At 40.0% G+C, this 20,425-nt stretch overlaps 1 protein-coding gene across 12 annotated transcripts in view; it reads right to left on the bottom strand.

Annotated features, from left to right (window-relative positions):
* The window catches only part of mef2d (myocyte enhancer factor 2d), a 99,456-nt gene that overhangs the window by 29,267 nt on the left and 49,764 nt on the right, over nt 1-20,425 (bottom strand). For 9 of the 12 annotated variants that reach the window (XM_005944351.3, XM_005944352.3, XM_005944349.3 and 6 more), the window contains exons 4-5: nt 9,410-9,547; nt 1,697-1,922 (exon numbers count right to left, since the gene is read on the bottom strand). In XM_005944351.3, the coding sequence (XP_005944413.1) occupies nt 1,697-1,922; nt 9,410-9,547 (364 nt within the window). Of the gene's footprint in view, nt 1-1,696; nt 1,923-9,409; nt 9,548-9,691; nt 9,818-20,425 lie in introns of all 12 variants that reach the window. The other 3 variants (XM_005944353.3, XM_042228796.1, XM_005944358.3) reach the window with 1 other exon arrangement.

Genomic DNA, 20,425 nt, shown 5'->3' on the forward strand with positions numbered 1-20,425 from the left:
GAAAAAAAAAAATACAATTATTAAATGTCAAAACGAAACATTTGAAAACCGATAAAAATCAACTGTACGGAAAGTAGGCCAAACATCGACGGAGAACCACCAGTCACAGGTTTACACGGGGATTTGAGCCTCATATGCATAACACAGAGTGTTGACAGATGCTGCTAATTAACATTCAATGTGGCGTGACCCATATTTACAACAGTTTGCAGGTCATGTAGTTACTGAAAGTCCTTTTTCAAAATCCTTGACACTGAGTGATTGTTTAATGAAATCAGCAATGTCTGAAAGACCTCTTTGTTCAATAACGTTTCCCCTCAAAATAAATAAAAACCACTAAACTGTATTTCAAATGTTCAAAATGACATAATTCAGGGCAAACTATTTTTGTCATCATCCAACGACACTAAGAACATTTTCCACTGACATGGCGTTGGTGCCAGTGTACGACTGGTTTCTCGCACTGTCAAGACTAAATAGCCCACAGAAGCACGGCACCACAAATCCGGCGCGCCCCATCATCAACATCGGCAGAGAAGGGAAATCATCAACGTCTGGCAGATTCAGCCTACAGAATCTGTATGCCATATTTTACACCCATGGAAATCACCTCAAATTCTTCGAGTAACAATGCATAATGACCGGTTATCAAACCTGACAAAATGTGGGCTGATTTCCAAAGACAGCAATGCAAAACTGGTTGTGAAACTGCACTGGCACCACACCGATAAGAAGAAGAAGATGTATAATGACACCGTGGTTGCACGGAGTCTTTCTAAGAGGTTCAATCTGACTTGGACTCTATGACACAGGGGCAGCTGCAGTGGTCAAAAGGTTTTCCAGTTACTGTTACTTTTGTTGCAGTTTTCCCCTCAAAAAACATTTATTTTATTTTTGTCTGTCATTAAATATGATAATCTCTTTGTGTGAGCTTTCACAGTGAACATGACTACACTTGTCAGGTTTTACAGAACTCTAAAGTTACACAAGGTTACGACTGAACTGCATTAAAAGCTGGAACACTGAATGTCAAATGGTTATCGGCCATTTTACTGAACAAAGAATTGCAGAATTTTAAGAATGATGTATTTCTGGTATTATTTAGATTAGTGTATGCACACATTTGAGAAACAGTGGCAAGCTGCAGCCACTAAAAGAAAAGGTTTTTAGTGGGTGCAGCTGAAAACAACAAAATATGAGATTTTAAAAGTTTTTTTTTTAAAATGTAAAAAATAAATATATATATAAAATCATATTATAAAGACTTAATGTAGCCAGAAATTTCTAGTCTGTTCATTTTCTTTTTAAATATTGTCTCCATGTTTTCTCCAATACTTGTCAATCAAGCAGTGTGGGTGGCAGTCTAATGGCTTTTTTTCTTTAGTTATCTTTTGAAGAAGTTTTGAGATTTTGTCAGTTTGTCTTCTTTGTTCTTCAGTCTATCTCAAAACTGTCGATGTTTTCAAAAAAAGTAAAATTCATCAGTTGCCTAGCATCAGAGGATCCTTCACTGACAAAACCCAATCAATGTTTAGAACTGCAAATTGAAAACCTACACTGTTGATCGATCAATCAGCTGCTGGTATTAAAATTGGAAGTTTATGTATGAGAAGATGTTTCAGATGATTATTATAAGTTCACATTATCAATCCACACAGAAAACAGAGCATTTTATTTTGTTCATGCTGTTTCTCACCTGCACTGGCTGGCCGCTGTGGTAACCCTGGCGACACGGTGTTTCTCTGCAGAGCGGGTTGCTGTGGGGAAAGGAGCCGGGGATCTGTGAGGGTGGAGGTGACAAAGGAGGTGGTGGTGACCAGGGCGCCGGAAGGGTTGTTACTGAACTGAAGGGCCGCCGCTGCGTTCTGGTTGGATACTGGCACGGTGACTGGCATGGAGAAGGTGGGCTGTGGGACTGTAGACTGGTGGAATGACAGGAAGAGGGCAAAGATTAGAGTGTGGCCATGTTTATCCACCCTCACATATAATTATATATTATAAAAAAAATAATGAACAGGTGATCAGTTAGTGATCAGCAGCAGTGCAAACAAGCCTGCAGGTCACACACACACACACACACACACACACACACACACACACACACAGCTGCAGCAATAAAACCGATCACAATGAGAAGAGTCTTCCCAAAACGAAACTTTAAAAAGTTACACGATAAAGGAGAGTCCTACTTTAAAGCAACAACATAAAAAGAAACGCAAGTGGAACATCTTCTGTATTGCACGCTAATTATTGTTTCAAGAATTTGTAGCTATTCTTTCAAGCTTATTTCACCTTGATAAATATCTTTTTCATTTAAAGGGCAATTTGTTGTGAAATAATACAGTAGTGAATTATTTCAGTAGTTCAGAATTACTTGAAAAGTAGCATTTTTTTTTTTACCCCAAACACTTTATCTGATTTGAATTTGGCTCCTCTTCAAGACTGTCTCCTTTTGCTCTGCTGGGCAGCTTTCAGTGCTGTTGCAAAATTTGATTTTAATTAAAGAAAAATGTTTGTATTGTAAATTTTATTGTACATCCAATATACATACGAAGAAGGAACTTTTAATCCTTCCATAATGACTGATGTCTCCACTTTTTAAAGTTAAAAAACAGTTAATAAATAAATAAATAAATACAGAGGGGGGGAAAAAATCACTCTTCCCAAAACTAGAGCTTTGTATTCCAAAACAGGTCAGTGCACAAGAATAAAAATAGTATACAAAAAAATTTGCAAAAAACTGATTAGCATTGGGAATATTTGTTTCCTACACTGATAGATATTTTCACCTGTTTAAAGAAAATCAGATTCAAAAAGCTCAAATGCTGACACAAAAATAACTTCTTAAGTAGATCTTTGTTTTTCAAAGAAATCATTTATCATCATTAGCCTTAATGGCTAAAGTAATGAACAATAAACAGGAGTCCATGAATTCTGAATATCATATCATATGTTTCAGATCTAAAACTTTGCAGTTAGTAATAACTTTTAAATCATATCCGTAAGATATTAAAAATGATCCTCAATAACTGAAATCTACCTACACTGCATTGGTATTCTGTCACGGTGAAGATTTTTTGATTCTTTGCTTGTTTGTCAAGCTTCACTCTTGAGGCAGGAAATCAATTCAAAAGTATCAGACATGTCTGATGTTTGCTGTTTCTACTGTGCTTTAAAAGAACACAATTTTGTTTTGGAAATAAAACTCTTCAAAACAACCAAAAACACACACATCAAATCTCAAACACACACAGACGCACCCAAACGCAGACACGCGCACACTCACTCACTCAGTTGTCATGCAAGGTGACTTGGTGAAAAGGCCAAAAAGCTGTCTCGCCTTTCACTTTTCATGCCAGGTTAAAACTTGTCGCAGCAGCAGCAGGTTATTGCATCGGGTTATTGGTGACATTTCATAGCGTGCTTGTCACATTCCAGCAGCATCCCACCACCCCAACTGACATGTGCTCATCACTGGGGATTTAAGGAAATATTCAGCAGGAGCTTGCCTACCAAAATGGGCTTTACAATATTACTCTTGTTCTCAAAAATCCTGAAGACAGTCCACCTTTCTGTTCAAAAACGTATCAACTGCACTTTTTTTTTTTTTTTTTAAAAAGAAATGATCAGTCTCGTCACCTGAGTTGATGAAGTGGATGACCAGACGTCCCCGAGTGCAAAAAAAGAGAGAAAAAAAAAAGGAAAATCAGGGGCAAGGACCTCGGGTTGTCCAGCAGTCCGACCCATTTCACCCTGTTCCAACTCAATCTGAAATAAGGACTTCTATATATAGAATGTGGGCCAGCGCTGCACTGTACTGTACTCAAACTGCCTGGGACCCAGTTTAATATCAAGGAGGACGAGGGCACCTTCCTGCCCTTGATCTCTACCTCTTTTCCCTCTGCACTGCATTAGAGATCACACGAAAATAAGGGAGTTATGGGACTGAAACCAAACCAAGTGCTAGTTTATTCAGTCAAATCTCAAAAATTGTTACTTGATCATAGGTTTTCCTCAAACAACTAAACAACTTGTTCCCAACTAATAAAGTGGTCTTTTTATATAAACCTCAACAACAAAAATAATCATCTTTATTCATTATTTTATAATTAGGTTTTTTTTTCGTCACACAAAGTCTAAACAGAGTAAAAACTGGCCCTTTTTTCATAAAACAAACAACAAATTATAGTTCCACAAAAAACCTTTCAATTTATTCGCTATGTTAGCCTTGAAAAATGACTAATCTTTATTAAATCTTCCAAATACATGAAATGTAAAATTCACTCTTCAGCCTACAAAGAGGAAGTTTGCAAAGCAGGCTGTACAGAGAGAGCTGTAAGTGGCTAACAGGGAGAGTGAAGAGAACGGCTAACAGCATTGCACCACTGCACACAGGCCAAGCAGAAGGTAAAGGAAGGGCATGGATAAATGGGAAAGGGTGGACAGAGGTGGGGTTAATCCAAAGTGGGCCAGAGGTGTATGAACGCAGAGCATAAGGATCCAGAAAGAGTTTATCCCTACAGTGCTTGGGAATGTTTTTTTTTCTTTTCAGTAATAGATTTCATTATATATTTTTTCTTACTGGGAGAACAACTACAAACAGAGGACAGAGCTGGAGTCTTTGCTGACAGCCATTTTTACAGAATACAAAGCAATCAAACTGTCACCTTTACCTGAGCCTGAAACGCTCTACTTTCCCATTTATCAAGTCTAAAACTTACTAAGCTACAGTTAAACTACGGTTAGAGAGAGAGAGAAAGATGGACTGCAGTCTGTATTTACAGATTTAAAGTTGGAATAATGGAACTGTGGTTTTAAATAAATTGACAATAAATAATAGCACTCAGGACAGAAAATATCACTGAAGACAATGTGACCTTAATGGTATATTTGTGGTGATTTGGAATTATGAAAAATAGGATTTGAAAAAATCTAATTAGACGTTAGAAGCAGAGTCAATTTTTAATAATAATATAATAATTATAAATATTGTTTAAGCCACTTTAAACTGACCTATGAATCATTCAAACACAAGGTTAAGCCAAGGTATGAACCAGTGTTGTATCAATCAACCATCTATCAGCAGTCTTTTGCAAAAACATAATTTGTTCCCAAATTTAACAGTTGAACTACAGAAGATTCTCAAAAATAATATATTTGGCAGGCATAAAACAGCATTTTTTCACAAACAAGGTGATTCACCAAAAATTTTGCATGTAGGGCAAAAAGGATAAAAGAGGGATAAAAAGCTGAGGTATAGCAAATAAGACGAGGACTGGACTGAAAAATCAGTGGCCACAGCTTTTATGAATCAAAACTTAAAATCTTTGCTTCAAATGTATGTTAGTTACATGTACGGCCATCTGTAAAACATGGTGGACACTATCATGGTTTGGGGCTGGATTTAATTTCAACTAAAGAAACACAAAAAAATATGACCCACCATGCAATACAATCTAGAAAGCATCTGATTGGTAAAATCACTATTTTTCAGTAGAATATATCTACAGTAAACGTCTAGCTGAATAGAACAATGTACACTAGAACACTATAAGTCAAGGATTGGCCTCCAAACACCTAAACACTGCTGAAGCAGTGTGGGATCACCCTAACAGAAATCAAAAGGCAGAAAACATTCAAAGAAGAGCTTTGAATGTCCTTCAAGAAACCTGGAGAACCATTCCTGACGACTACTTAAAGAAGTTCTAAGAAAGCTTGTGTAAGAGAGTTTGGTAGTTATACCAGATATTGCCTTCCAAGCTTGTAATTGCATGTTTCTGTACCAACTTCCTATTATCCTGACTGAATATGAAAAATGAGAAATGACTCAAGAGTACTATGCATACCTTAAAAAACAATCCTCTTCAGCTGTCTGTCTCTTTATTGGTACTTTGTAATACATTTAGCCATCGACTGTTTGCTGCTCGCCACCATTCCACAAGACCTTCATATCTGTATCAGCCTCTGGTTGCTAGGAGATTGGTGACATAACTCCAAAACCTCTTCATTTATTCTGTAAATATGAATTTTAAATTTGTCTTGACCCTGCTCTCCACTGTGCTACACTGAGAATTAATCCATGTCTTTGGCAAATTACAAGAGAATTTACATCTGCCCACTCTGACTCCATTTAACACTGCTGCTCCTAATTGCAGAGAGGAGGGTTAACTGGGTACTGCTCCTCATCCTGTGGATTTAGCACAGAGGATGGGAACCATAGAAAAAAATAACAAGAACCTGTTAGGTAAATAATTGACTAGGAGCTTTTCCAGAGGCTCATGTGAGGAAGCTTAAGGCCTCTTCTGTGTGAAGAGAACAAAAAGAGGGGAGAGAAGGCTAACCTATTTTCCCTTGGAGGAGCTCTCTCAACAAGGGTGTGTTTCCTGGATGCAAGGGTAAATCAGAATGAATTAAACTCATGGCCTAGTTTCCCTTTTCCTCCCTCTTGTCCTGAAAGCCTTTGAAAGTTTTCTCTTTTTTCCCCTTTTTCAACTGTAGGATTGTCGCATCGTATTTGTAAGAGGCTGCAGATCTGAACACAGATGCAACATTGGAAAAGTGTTTGACGGACCTTTAGATGTCCCAGCAGTTGACCAGTAAATTAGCTTTAGTTGTTTAGTTCTATGCCCCCCCTCACTCTAATTTCTTTCCAACTTCACCGATATTTGATCCTAAATAAATAAAAAGAGGCTGAATGATTCACGGCTCACCTTCTCCAAAACATCTGATTCTCACTGAAAATTGTTTTATTTGCAGCTCTTAACAGAAACTATTAATAGGGATGCTGAGAGTCCTCATGCTTTCATGGCATGAAATTCAAAGCTAAACTAATCTCAAAACTAAATTAGATGTGATTAAGTGTGCAGCAGTTTCAATAACACCATGTTTCACTTGACATTCATACCAAGCTTATACAGGAGACAAAACATTCAGCTTCTTGCTGAAAGGCACCATGGAGGTGGTTGTTAAAAGGCAGAAATCTATTTCTTATTCAATTTCCTGGCCCAGAATCTCAGAGCCAGAAAAGGATCAAACCAGGGGCCCTCCGGTTAGGAGAAAAAAAACAAAAACCCAAAGCTCTTTTCTCTTGCCTACTACAGTGCCAGTTTAACAGGAAAAGATACGTTAGCTGGGGGCTCGTTTAGCCAAGTGTCCTGCCCGTTCTCCCTCACCACTCTCTTCCTACCTTGGGAGGTATTTGAGTACAAGTGGGATTAAGCTTGTATATCCCGGCCCCTATCTGTCATGCTGGGGATTATGATGCTGAGGGGAGGAGTGGCAGGTGGTGCTGCATGTTTCTGATTACTGGTTGACCGTGAAAGGTGTGCTGGAAAACCAGACAGGTAGGCAGGCTGACTGGGACACCGAGGGGCAGAGTGATGTCAGGGCAGCTTGTCGCTAGAGTCATTTGCTAGCAGCGTTACGCTAGCATACAAATGGCATGAGCCAAGAGCTGTAGCTCTCTAAGTGCAGTAGATTGAATCCGCTTCTTCTTCTTCTGTGGTTTTCTCTTTTGAGAAAGTCTTTTCAGAGCCATTTGTCTCACACAGCACAGAGAGGCTGATGGAGGCAGGGTGGATATCAGGAGGGGAGAGATTCACTGAGCTGATTAATCTGAGAGGCAGCTCATTTTCTCCATTATGCTCTGATGTATGTGAGATTTTAGTAAATTAATATTAACATTAGCACTTGATGTCATTTTGAAGAAAGCCTTTTCTTCCCTCCAAACCTCCAGTGTGTTTTTTATACTAGTTTTGTCCATAAAACTGCTTTTAATTTAACAAATAGTGTGTTTCAAGCCTTTAAACTGAAAACCAGGCGAAGGCATAGTCTTTCCATCGCTCTAGCTGTAAAATAGATATGTAGCTGACAATGCATACATTATACATTGTTCATAATTATATTGCTTTTCACAGTCCTATTTTCATAAACATATGAACAATTACAATTACAATTACAGCATGATTATGAGACTAGTCATGCATACCACAAAACAAGCCTAATACAGTAAAGAACAACAATAAGAAAAAAGAAAAACACCTCCACCCTCCATAAAGGTGTAACACCAAAGGTGTGACTGTAGTAAACAACTGCTGCCTAACTATTCTGCAGAACCTCAAAGTGACTGTGTCCCATCCCAAGCGACCAATCAGGGGGCCGGCAGACAGGAAGAGGAGCTGTAAATTAAGTGCTAGTCATTAAAGTGACATTAATGGCATTATTGAGCAGAGAGGAAAAAATGAATCACAGAGAAATTGGCAAAGAAGTAGAGCGGTAAAAGGGGATTGGCAGAGCGCCAGTCAGGAGGCAGAACCTGGATAATGTCAGGAGCCCATCGGAGGAACAGGACTACACTGGGACTAAAGTGACCTCAGTAATGCTGCTAATAACAGCCGGTTATCAACTGCACTCTGGCTTTCTATGTGTTATCTGAGAAACAGACACAGCCCTGGTGGATACAGACTATCTGAAATTGCAACGCTCTTTCTTTAATGTTGCTAAGTATTACACAATTGGTGCATTCAGTCAAAAAAAAAAAAATCTGACTGCTCGAAGGCATGCTCCAAACGTGTTGATTATTACCATAAAACATGATTTCCCCTTGCAATATTAGTTGCTATGCCAACTTTTGTGAGAACCAGGGACCTAGTTATCGCTCCTCTCCCTCTGTTGTTTATTCTTGTACGTTTGCGAACTTGCAGAGGCATCAGAAACATTGTATTAAAAGCCATAATACTCCTGAGAATGTGCTTCACTGTGATGACTGTAACTTCAGATGAATAATCACAGTTAGCATGCCCTATTTGGTGTCATGCTGCTTTTTTAAGGTTCACTTTCTGTCTTACACATGCGCAGCACTGCAAAAAACAAAACAAAACAGCAAAAAAAGAATATTATTTGTCTTCTTTATGAGTCCTAGGAAATTTAACTGCAGAAAATGACTCTCCATGTACCCCATAAATTATGTCTATCTGAGCTATGTTACTTTAAAGTTATTATATTCGTGTTGGTTGTTGAAAAGACCAAACAACATTGGAAACACAACTTTAGGCTTTCTTACAAAAAAATAATACCATTCCATTAATTAATGATGAAGGTGAACATTAGTTAAAATTTTACTTTTAAGAGGCTTCCCTTATGAACTTGGCTGCTCTTATTTCTTGCTGAAGCACACACCATCAGTGGGGTGGGGTGGTTGTGGGTAGTGATTTGGGGGATGGGGATAGGTGCTATTGGTAAGCGGTGAAGTAGAGAAGGTAAAGGAGTGGGGAATGGTGAAGGCGAGTGCTCTGTGAGTAGTCAGGCCACCATCAGCAGCCGGAAATCTCCGGTTGTCCGGTCAGCGGCAGCAGCAAGGTACCAACATGAAGAGGGGGCAGGGTTACGCAGAGTGGTGGGAGGTACTCACTGACAGCCTATAGTTCTGCATCATTTTATCAAACTCCTCGTCAATTTTTTTGTATTTCTCTTCAGTGCGGGGGGTGAGGGAGAAGGGCTCCTCGGGGTCTGGGCTCTCAGAGTCCCGGTGCTCTTTCTTGTTCAGAGCCTTCGATCCCCAAACAAAAGAAGAGAAGGCAGACAGGGAGAGAGAAAGAGAGAGAGAGAAAGAGAGAGAGAGGAAAGTAGAGAAAAAAGGGAGAAGAAGAAAAGGGTAGGTTAGATAAGGTGACAAAAATGTGATTGTACTCACGCCGTAGCGCTTGAAGAGGCTGTCCAGGTCCTCGGTCTTGCGGTCATTTAGCGGGCTTTGGTCGATGGAGTCGTCGCCGTCGGGCTCAGGGCTGTTGCAACCGTTAAAGCCTTTCTTTCGCAACGTCTGAAGCGGTTAAAGAGGGGTAGAGGAGGAGAAGGAAGCACATTTACATTTCATTTTTCCATGCACATATTGGAATTAGCACACAGTGAAAGATTTTCATTTCTCAAACACAAATGAACATCTTGATTGCATAAAATGTGCTGACTCCTACGCTATTCATTGTATAAACATGAGCCAGCTAAGGTCAGATTGAACAATTTGACCCTGATGATGACATAAAAAGAGTTTGTCTTTTTTTCCCTTGCGGCACCTTCTGTGAGCAGAAAAGCTGTCTTACAGAACACACATTCTCAACTTCAACCTTTGAAAATCCTCTGTCGATTTGTGAGGTCAAAGTTCGTAACATCTGCCACCCACCTGAAAGCAAGTTATTAAGGAAGAAACTGTACTTGCTTATCCAGCAGGTGCACTCAGGAAGTTATGGTTTAAAGGGCTGAAAAACTACTGAGTCTTATTCCAACCGCAGAAAGCTTTCAAATCGGAGGATGTGGTCTGAGAGAACAAGGCCAATAAACTATGTGCATGTCAGAAGATACAGCGAGGCATCACACTTGTGCACACGTTGGCTAATCAACAGTGTTAGTAATTGGTGTGAAGCTTTGCACTGAGGAATGTGGTAAAGTAAAGCAAAAGGGTAAAGGGTGAGCTAGGAAGCATGTGCTGGTATTAGCACTTCAGCTAACGGCAGACAGGTTGCGTCAGTGTTCGCACACTTTGGAAAGGGCGAGAAATGGAAGAGGGAGACCGACGGGCGAGAGAGGGAGATAAAGAGGCTCTTATTTTGAGAGGATTGTGCTAAACAAGATTTGCTGTTAAGTAGCTTTGCCTGGTGGGCCCTTGACCACAGAGCCAAGCAGAGAGATCCTCGTAGCAAAATGGATCTTAAACTGGAGCTGGAGATCCTACTGTGGTCCAAATACAAGCTTTAGCCTTGAGTGGTGCGAAAAGAAAGAAATCCCTCGCCTTGAAATCTATCCCAAAGGAAAAATAGACTATAACCATGGCCAAAAAAAAGAAAAGAAGAAAAAAGACTCTAGTTCTCACTCCAGCAAGTCATTCCATCCAAAACATTTTTTTATTGAATAAAAAAAAAGAAAAAGAAAAAGGAGGGGAGGGGGCATCTGTCTGCGAAGCACTATATTTTAAGCAGCACTCTGTAGAAATCAACTGTTTTCAAGAATTATCAAATGACCTTCAGTGTCTTACAAAAAAGAAGCATCATTAAGTCATAGGAAAGTGGCTGTTTAATGAACAAGCAATCACAGGAAAAGAATTTCTTTAAAAGCTCGTAAATCTAGTTTCTAGTATTAACTGAAATGTGCAGTCATGTGAAAAAAGTGAAAAACTAAGTAAGCTCTTATTGCTTCCATTGGTATTATGAGATTAAGGTGCTGCTAATCATATGTGCTTGATTAGATGATCATCAGCAAGTGTGAGCACCTCTATAAAAGCAGGCATACAGATTTGAGCATCCCAGCGAATTCCCCCCAAAGTGAGACCGTGCAAAGCACAGAGAACAACAAGAGCTACATCTCAGAGTCTACAGGCCAAAGTCACGACTTTACAATTACAAAGACACTGAATGATTATGGTTGGTTTTGAAGGGCTGCTGGGAGAAAACTTAGGTGTGGAGATGTTTGGCCAAATTGCACCACATTTGTAGAAAACCAAACACAGCATATGAACACAGAGCAAATACTAACAGTGATGATTCTGGCTTGTTCTGCAGATATGGGACCAGGGCATTTTTCAGTGATTGAGTCGACTATGATTAAACAGCTAGAACTGGGTCATGCAACAGAACAATGATTCCAAGTACACCAGCAAATCTGGTGTCTCGATGGTGCAGTAAAACCAGACCTCAAGCTCACTGAAATGCTGTGATGGAACCTCATTGAAAGGTGTGAATAAACAAATGCCTTCGTACCTGAATGAACCCAAGGAACACTGGAAAAAAGAGTGGGCCAGAATTCCTCCACAACGATGTGAGAGAATCATAGTCACACGGAAAGTGATTACTTCAAGTTACTGCTGCTAGGAATGGCTCTACAAGCTACTGAATCATAGGGTTGGGCATAGTTTTTCCACAGTATTGTGAAACAGTCCTTTTTCATATGTAAGTGTAATTTGGGGGTTGAACAAAAACATGTAGTCTACCTAATTTGTAGTTCAGTATGTAAAACAAATAAAACCACTGGCATCTTTTGACATTCAATTACACACAACATATAATGCAGGGCACTGTTACATGTATCACCCAACAGATATTATATTCAATATCTCATGCACCCTTTACTTTCTTTAATTAACAAGCACTTGCCGTGTCAGGTGCGACTATAGTCTAGTGGCGGTCTGATTAAAACCTAACCATGTGTTACATGAGTGCACAGCACACAATCATTGTTAAGTGAGAATGATTCAACTGCATGCAATTCAGCCTCTAAAGTGAAGCTGGCGGGAAGTCGTTGTATCGAGAGCTCCAGACTAAACCCCGAGGAGGAAGAGACAGAGATTCTTTTCATTTTTGATGTATTAGCCTGAAATCCTAAAAACAGGTGAGGGCAAGAGGGTAATGATGCCATTTAGATGTAAGGGTAAAAAGACTTTCAGTGTTAATAACAATACTGCTCTTTGATATGAATCTCATTAAAAACCAAAGCCATTATTATTATCGCAGTGTCAAAGCTGCTTTTTTATCTACCCACAGAAACGGGTTATTAGAAAGATTTGTTCCAACATGGAGACAGTCTCCTGATTCAGCTGTTAACTCTCACCAGAACAAGTAAGTGCTCTGATCTGCAGCTTAATGTAAATTTCACACACAGGAGCAGCCACCATGCGCTTTGTTGCGCACAGTTCATAGAAAACACACTCTGCTGAGGCAGATGTGTGTGCGCACTGACCTAAAAATTGAGAGAATAAAAGAACTACATAAAATAAATAAAAATAGAACAACTTTCAACTTGACAATGACGGCATGTGACAGAGGGCTGTGTGGAGGACGTGATAGAAGCGTGGACCTCCTGCCCTGACTGTCAGAACACAAAGAGATAAAGAGCCTGCAAACAAAACTGTGATGACACTGGAGCCATGTTGGTGCACTGTTCACATGTAGTGACACACATTTGTACTTGGATACTTGTGAGGAGAGACAAAGTTCCAGTTTTGCATTTCCTAAGCCTAATTTAAAGGTAGATGGCTACACCAACCAAAAAATTAATCTCCTTCAATTTAAGCTTTAGTTCAATTAAACCTTGATCCTACTTTCATAGATCTGCGACCAAAACGTCATCAAATATCAGTCCTCATTAGAGTTGATATGATGAACAGGGCCAAAATACAAATGGATTTGGTGATCATATACTTTTCTTTTTTTTTTAATAATAAGAACAAAAATAATGACAATAAGACCAAACATGCAACTGTCTTTGAGGTTTGGACAAAATTCCCTAAATGCCCTCGATCTTCTTAAAATCGTCCCATTTTAAGTGTGATTCATTTGAATTTCTGTACTTGATTAAATCTGGCATTATTTGTCATAAAGATGCAGCTATCATGCATATGCTATTAAGGCGCCATGTGTTATTAACTCTGACACAAACATCATTTCCCCCAAAGGACAATAAAAACATTTCTTACAATGCTTCCACTAATGCTTCCAATAAGGACAGTGTTCATTCATTTTCATTGTCTTTATGCCATCGTGGCAATAGATTCACCAGTTAGTTGGCATACAAACTTACCTTCATCTGTAACTTCTTCAGCACGTAGTACTGAAGTCTAAATGCTTCTGCTTATTGCTTTTCCTAATTTGAGGCCGTAATTATCCACTGAGATTGCTAGCTTACTCTATTTTCTGCCAAAGAAGCAGGCCATGGAATAAGGTCAGAATGACACTGCATTTCAGTTCCACTGAAGTACAAAACGCCCGACCCATAAATCAAAAATCTGAACGGATCACCACTGGTCAAATATTCCTTTGTTTCCTCTCCATCTGACACTTTCAAATTCATATAAAAAGCAACAATCCTAATGGACACACTGACATATGGATGCAAACAGACGTACAGTAGGCTTCCTTCTCACACTGTCTCTACTTGCTTTCACACACACTTGATATTTTTTGGACATCACAGGCTTGCCTCTCTGTCTTTCTCTCATGTAAACTCCACTGATATTTTGTGAACATTACAGTGTAAACATGGGCATCTTTCCCCCTCTCTCACTCTCTCTCACTTTCTTTGTTTGTTTTCCCACTCTCTCTCAGACTGAACATTTTGTGTTACATTGCATTACATTCACATTCTCTCTTTCGCTCACACTCACACACACCCCTCTGTTGTGCACTGATCAGCTTGTCTCTCAGTCAGCCATCTGTTCACCTGTCCGCTGTCTCCCTCTCTCCCACTTTCCCTCTCGCTCTCTCGCTCTATTGTGTTGCCAGGGTAAGATTCACCCTGCAGAGCACCACGCCAGCCTCTAACTGGCTATGACTGCTCGCAAGCCCCGCCCACACCTCACTCTCTTCGTTCCCCTCTGGCTCGCTCGCTCGCCCACCCGCCTGTCCGCCCGCCCTCTGTTTCCAGCTCTCCATGAAACGCTGCTGCTGCTTTGTCCTGTCTCTTTTTGTCTTTCTCTCGGCCTCTCATCTCTCAGCCCACCACCTTTAACGTAGCTCTCGCTCGCTCACAGTGCAAGTGCAAACTCTCGCACTTGTCCTTCTGTGTTTTTCCACCCTTAACATCTCTCGCCATTGCTTCCTTGAAATGTCTCCATACGCAATACTCCCCAGTCGCTCATTTCCTCTCATCAACCTTCATTCTCTCCTCTGTTTCAGTTTCTTTTCCACTCCTCTTTTGCCCGGTCTCTTGTTCCCAGAGCTTTTCCCATCATAATTTCCTTCCCTTTTCCTCTCTCTTTCCTGCTCCAACCTTTTATCCCTTACTCTGAAAATGTGTTTGAAGCCTCTATGTGTCTAAGTCGTGAGTGAAAGTCACTGTACGACTGCATGCATAGTGTCAGTATTTGACGTTTGATAACAGTGGCAATAATACTTTGAGTGTATCAGGTTCCCTTCCTGGTTTTTTGCATTTCCTTTTATTTTTCTCACTTTTGCCTCTTTATCGTCACATTCATTTGGAAGGTGCCAGAAAAACAGACCTTTACCTAAAACATACATGTGTGTTTGGGTGTCACCATATCTAGCCATGTATAAGTTTAACAGATACACACACTGCCTCTGAAAGCAACTCTGGGCTCTGTGACTTGCCCAAGGACACTTTGGGAGGTGGGAAGGCCCAGATATGAAACTGCCGAACAGCACCGCTTGCACAGTTTTCCTGTTTAGCCACTTTAGATGTTTAAATTCTTATCTATGATAAAGTAATTGTTCAACATGGCAAAAAGACCATGAAACCTATCTTTGTTATCAAGAAGAACAAAGAGTCTTGCAACTGATAGCGTAACCTCTACACAAACCTAATCTCAACATCATCAAGTTAACTTGGAATCAGCTGTAATCCACAGAAACTTTGGCTAGTCCTCCAAAACAACTGGAACAATCACAACTGCTTTAAGAACAAAGGAGGGTCGGACTAATCACTGATTTGTACTGTACTTTAACTAAAGTTAAAGGATGGGAGTCACCAAACTATTGTCTGGTGTTAATAAGGCCACTGATCACTCCTCATTAGAAAAATTTATCTGGGAATTACAAACCGATTTCAGTGCTATGAAGGCAAATAAGACAGATAAAAATACAACTGACTTCTAAAGTGGCATTTACTTTACATACGAGTACCAAATTCCCACTTTGACTCAGTGTTGCTGCGCTGCAGGTCAGCACAGAATCAAAATCTATGTAAAAGGAAGGTGGCCACTTGACTGGATGAATTTCGAAATCTATTCAGGAACCAAAGACTGGATTTTGTTCTTCATCACTTCTAACAGAAGTATATTAGGAAGGGATGTTTTAGTGACAAACATGAACATGAAGGATAAACAGAATATTAACAGAGACATGTAAAAATCTTTCCTTTAACTGATTATTATTATAGTTTTCTAATCTCACTGTCTAACACTTTTATTTGCCCGGTACAGTATGTGCTGTTTATTGTTAGGCTTTCTTTTGGACTATGACGGTGCAGGTTATATGGTCCCAAAAGTACTTAGGTAGCAGGCAGAGTCCCTGCTGTCTAGGCCTGGTAAGTGCAAAGCAAACTGTAATGTCACCTCCCATTGTGGCTTGTCAAATACAGAAATGCAGAAGAAAGTCTCTCCCTCTCTCACGCATGCAGCCCCCTACAGTCAGTCATTTGGGGCATCATATCCACAGTCTCAGCACAGCAGTGGCTGCCAGGCTCCTCAGATGTTGTATTATAGATCAGCACTTGTTGTTTCTCATGTCAGTAACCTGCCAAGCCGTGAGACGTGAGGAAGTCATGTCCTCGCTGCCCACAAAAAACACACACTCGCTATCGTGCGGGTTCAGAATGTATTTTTTTGAACGCCTTGTTAAAACAGAAAATCAATAAATAAAATAAAATAAAACAGAAAAGAACGTAAATGCATTTCCTCGTCCTGCTCTCTGTCACTTTTGTATTTAGATTAATTATGCTTCCTGTTCCTAGTGCTCCCCTGTGTGAAGTATTAATTATGCATTAATTTCAGGGTCAAAAGCGTATTTAACATGAAAATGTAAATGAAAACTCAACTATATGTTATGCATTGTGATGGTCTAAGTAAGTGGGGTTTTTTCTAATTAAAGTATAAAATTCAGGAAGTTAGGTTGAAATAATCATTTAAACATTTGGACAAAGTTTAGTTTATGACTTGTAGACTTCCTTTAATTTCTAACCATTTAGTTTATTAAAAACCATCACTGCATAAACAGCCATTACCCCTCCAGCTCTCACTGGAATTATTTGTCCATGAAAATAATGGACTTCTCTCACTTAGCCCTCAAGAGGCCTCTGGATGGTTTGCTATGTATCAGAGGAAGCTGATCGTGCATGATGCCCTACGTCAACAACAGATGACCTGTAAGCCAATCAGTCTTATTGATACATGACCGCCTACACTAATGACAACTAAACAAAATATTTCGAAGCCTATTTTTCTGCCCTCTAGGAGTACGTGTTCCTCATTCAGAATCTCCATAACACGCCTCATTCTGGGAGTGAGTCACATATTTTATAATCAAGGACTTCCAGTACTTAATATTGTTTTAATGAAATCTTGGCCCCTTTTCAGCACAGGGCTGTTAATTATTTCATAAGGTCAGGATCTCTGTTCTGAACACAATGCTGTGAATGTGTGGTATAATACTGACCATAACTGAAGGCATTGTATTGCATTCCTTAACCTTGAAGTTCAACTGCAAAAAACAGTGAAGTAATAATAAGAAATACATTTGAATAATTTTGAGGCAATGACTAAACATAAGACAAGTTTATATCTTGGTTTCAAATCAAGTTGTGTGAATGTATCAGGTCACAAACCCCCCAAAAAATCTAATTTAAAAGGGAGAACACATTACAATTCTACTTGTAACGTAAAACAAATAAATAAATCCAAAAATCCTAATTATGGTTGAGCTTTGGGCCTTTCACACAAGTTTTGTGATTCAGAAACTTGGAAGAAACAAATCCCAGTAAGAGTGGTGACCACTAATGTAAGCACCAATAAACCTTCCTATGACCTCTTCTACTCCAGATTAGGACCTTGGGCATGGCAGGTCTTAGCAGGAGGACCACAGAGTTCAGACAGCAAAGAAGGATTATATGAGGAGCATCTACGGGACAACACAGGCATCAGCTTTCTGCGAGAGGACGTCAGAGGAGAAGTGGGCATGCAACTCTGCAGAGGGGTGAATTTCTCAGTGTGCACTATGTGGGGTAATCTGGGGTTGTATACTATTTGTTTGAAGCGCTAGGGCTATTGTAGCAACAAACTCAATCTGTTGCTTAGTAGGAAAATACTGACAAGTAATGTTTCGCAATATGTGAGTCTCCCCTGGCTGCAGCCCAGGAGGATCAGGGCGGTGCCCAAAGTCCTTAAGCACGAGCATTGAAGCTCTTGGTGAGATCTGTCTTCCCTGAGCCGCTTAAAGGAAAAAGGGCATCCCCCTTCTCCGCCCATCTTGCTTTCTCTCCTCAGCTATTCATCCCCACTCTTTTAGCATTGCGCTCGCTTGTGTTCCCTCTGTCTCTCGCTCACTTCCCTTCTTTGCCCTGATTGGGATCTGCAGTCAAGCGGATTAACACATTCTGACAGGAGAGGCAGGCTGCCCACACACACTTTCAAGCAGCACGTGCATCTCAGAGAGAGGCTGTGTGTGCATATGCACAGCCTCTCAAGCTTGCACTGAAGTGAAGGAATGTCTAACTGTGTGATGAATAGAGTCCACACACCCACACCCATATACACACCTCAATATGAACTTAAGTGCATCTAGGCATTTAGGGCCAGAGGTGCATGCATGTACAGCATAGACAGAGCAACATACACGAAGCATAGACTGTGTACGCACGTGCACGTATCAGTTTGCGTGTGCCTGCGTGACTATATCCACACTTCATAATTTATACTCAAAAGCACTTGCAGAGGCAGAGCAGCAAATGGGCACATTTTGAGACTATCCAATTATCCCCTCTCTCTTCTCCCTCTCCCTCACTCTCCGTCACTCGGTATGTCTCAGCTCTGTCCTTGACCAGCGATGCTACACCATGTGCCAGTGCAGATAATCTTTAATAATTATTGTATAATTCGCCAATCTTGTCACACTGACTGTTCGACTGTACAGGGCGCCACTGAAAGCCCCTCACCCTCTATGTCTAGCATTTCTGTAACGCACGTCCAGTCACAGTTGCGGCATTTAAATGTACAAAATGATAATTATCATTTATTACACATGGAGATAGAAAGTATTTTACAATATTCACAAGTCTGTTCAAGCTGTTTAAACGGCGGTTCTCTTTTGGACAAGAACATGTTAACAGATTTAGGTCATTTTTACTTTGCAAATTTTCTGCATTTCTTTACAGCAATTATTTAATAAAACTAAATAATTCCTGCTAGTGTTTCACAGTAAGAGCCCTTCAGAGAAGTAAAGACATTGGGCTCTTCTCCCTTATAACTTGCCAAGAAAATATCTAATGAAATCTTAGTCAAAACTGAGTTATTAAAAGGATACATGTGATGATCTTCTTTATTTTTGTTACAGTCAACAACCAACACTATATTCATTCTAGTAACAAGTACTTTGAGGGCATCCAAAGCCAGATCTATCTTATTTCGCTGTGTCACAAAGCTCCATTGTTTATCCAAAAACTTTCAGCAAACCACACATTTGTACTGGGGAACTTTTCCTTTCATTGCCACAAACACAGACACTGTTGAGTACTTTCTTTTGACCAAATTCTACTTAGACATTCCTAACTTGAGCACCCAGCGTGTATTTATCTGCCAACAAGTCCCCAACAAATACACTGTTCCCTACGGACAAATGTTTACAATAACTCTGCTTCCAAAAAGGTGATTACACTGTGTGAAACAAAATTCAATGATTTGCAAATGATTAAAAGCCTGTAAGTGATTTAAAAAAGTAAAAACTAAACTAAACTGAGAAACTCTATTGTCAGTGATGTTCATTTTGAATTTTATGCCAGCAAAAATGCTTTAAAAACGTAGGACCAGGGGCATGTTTACCACTGTGTTGCATCATCTTTTTTTTTTTTTCAAATGTTTTGTCAGCCAAATGTTTTCCAATTTCCAGCTAATGCAGAATATCAGCTCCTTAACAGCTGTCAATGGTTCTGCTTTTCAACAACCTGTTTTGGAGCTAAATATTACACATTTCCCTCCACTACGTTTATGCAATGGTTGTATTTACTCATTACCTTGGAGATTTAGGTTTCCCATACAAAAAGTGACAAAGACACATTTAAATAAGCTGCAGTTTTACTTAATTGCTATTTTGTGCAGCTATTAGCAGTACACTATATAACGTATTCTGAAAAAGGTTCTGAGGGTTTTTATTTTTAATACTGAAATGATTCATGCTACTCTACTGGTAATGTGAAATAGCAAGAATTCATGGAAAATGTCAGGGGCAAACGACACTGATACCTGCCCAACAAGGTGGTGTTTAATGCAGTACATCTGTGGAAGGGGACAGTTGAGGACAAATGCTGGCGAATGTTGCTTAATGCCTCCTGGCTTATGAAGAGAATGGGTGGCGGGCAGTATAAAGGCCGGTATAGGAAGGAAGCTCCCATGTAGGACACACACACACACACAAACACACACACACACAGAAGCTGACACAACCAAGAGGCTCACCAAGCTGAATATTGTATGAGGCGTTCTCATGGGCCACTGCAGAGCGTGCAAACAGAAAGAGGTGGACTTATGCATGCACACATACACACTCAAACATAGATACACACACACACACACACACACTAATGAACACACAAAAAGAGACAGAATGAGACAGAGTGGCACACTCGAAAACACAAACACATGTACGCACACAAACAGAGCCAGTGGAGCTTGAGCTGATGTGGCCCGGAGCAGCCCAACGCCCAGCCACGACACACACACACA

This window comes from Haplochromis burtoni, unplaced genomic scaffold (genome assembly GCF_018398535.1).
Source record: "Haplochromis burtoni strain Fernald_Lab_line unplaced genomic scaffold, NCSU_Asbu1 Contig_352, whole genome shotgun sequence".
Taxonomy (NCBI): domain Eukaryota; kingdom Metazoa; phylum Chordata; class Actinopteri; order Cichliformes; family Cichlidae; genus Haplochromis; species Haplochromis burtoni.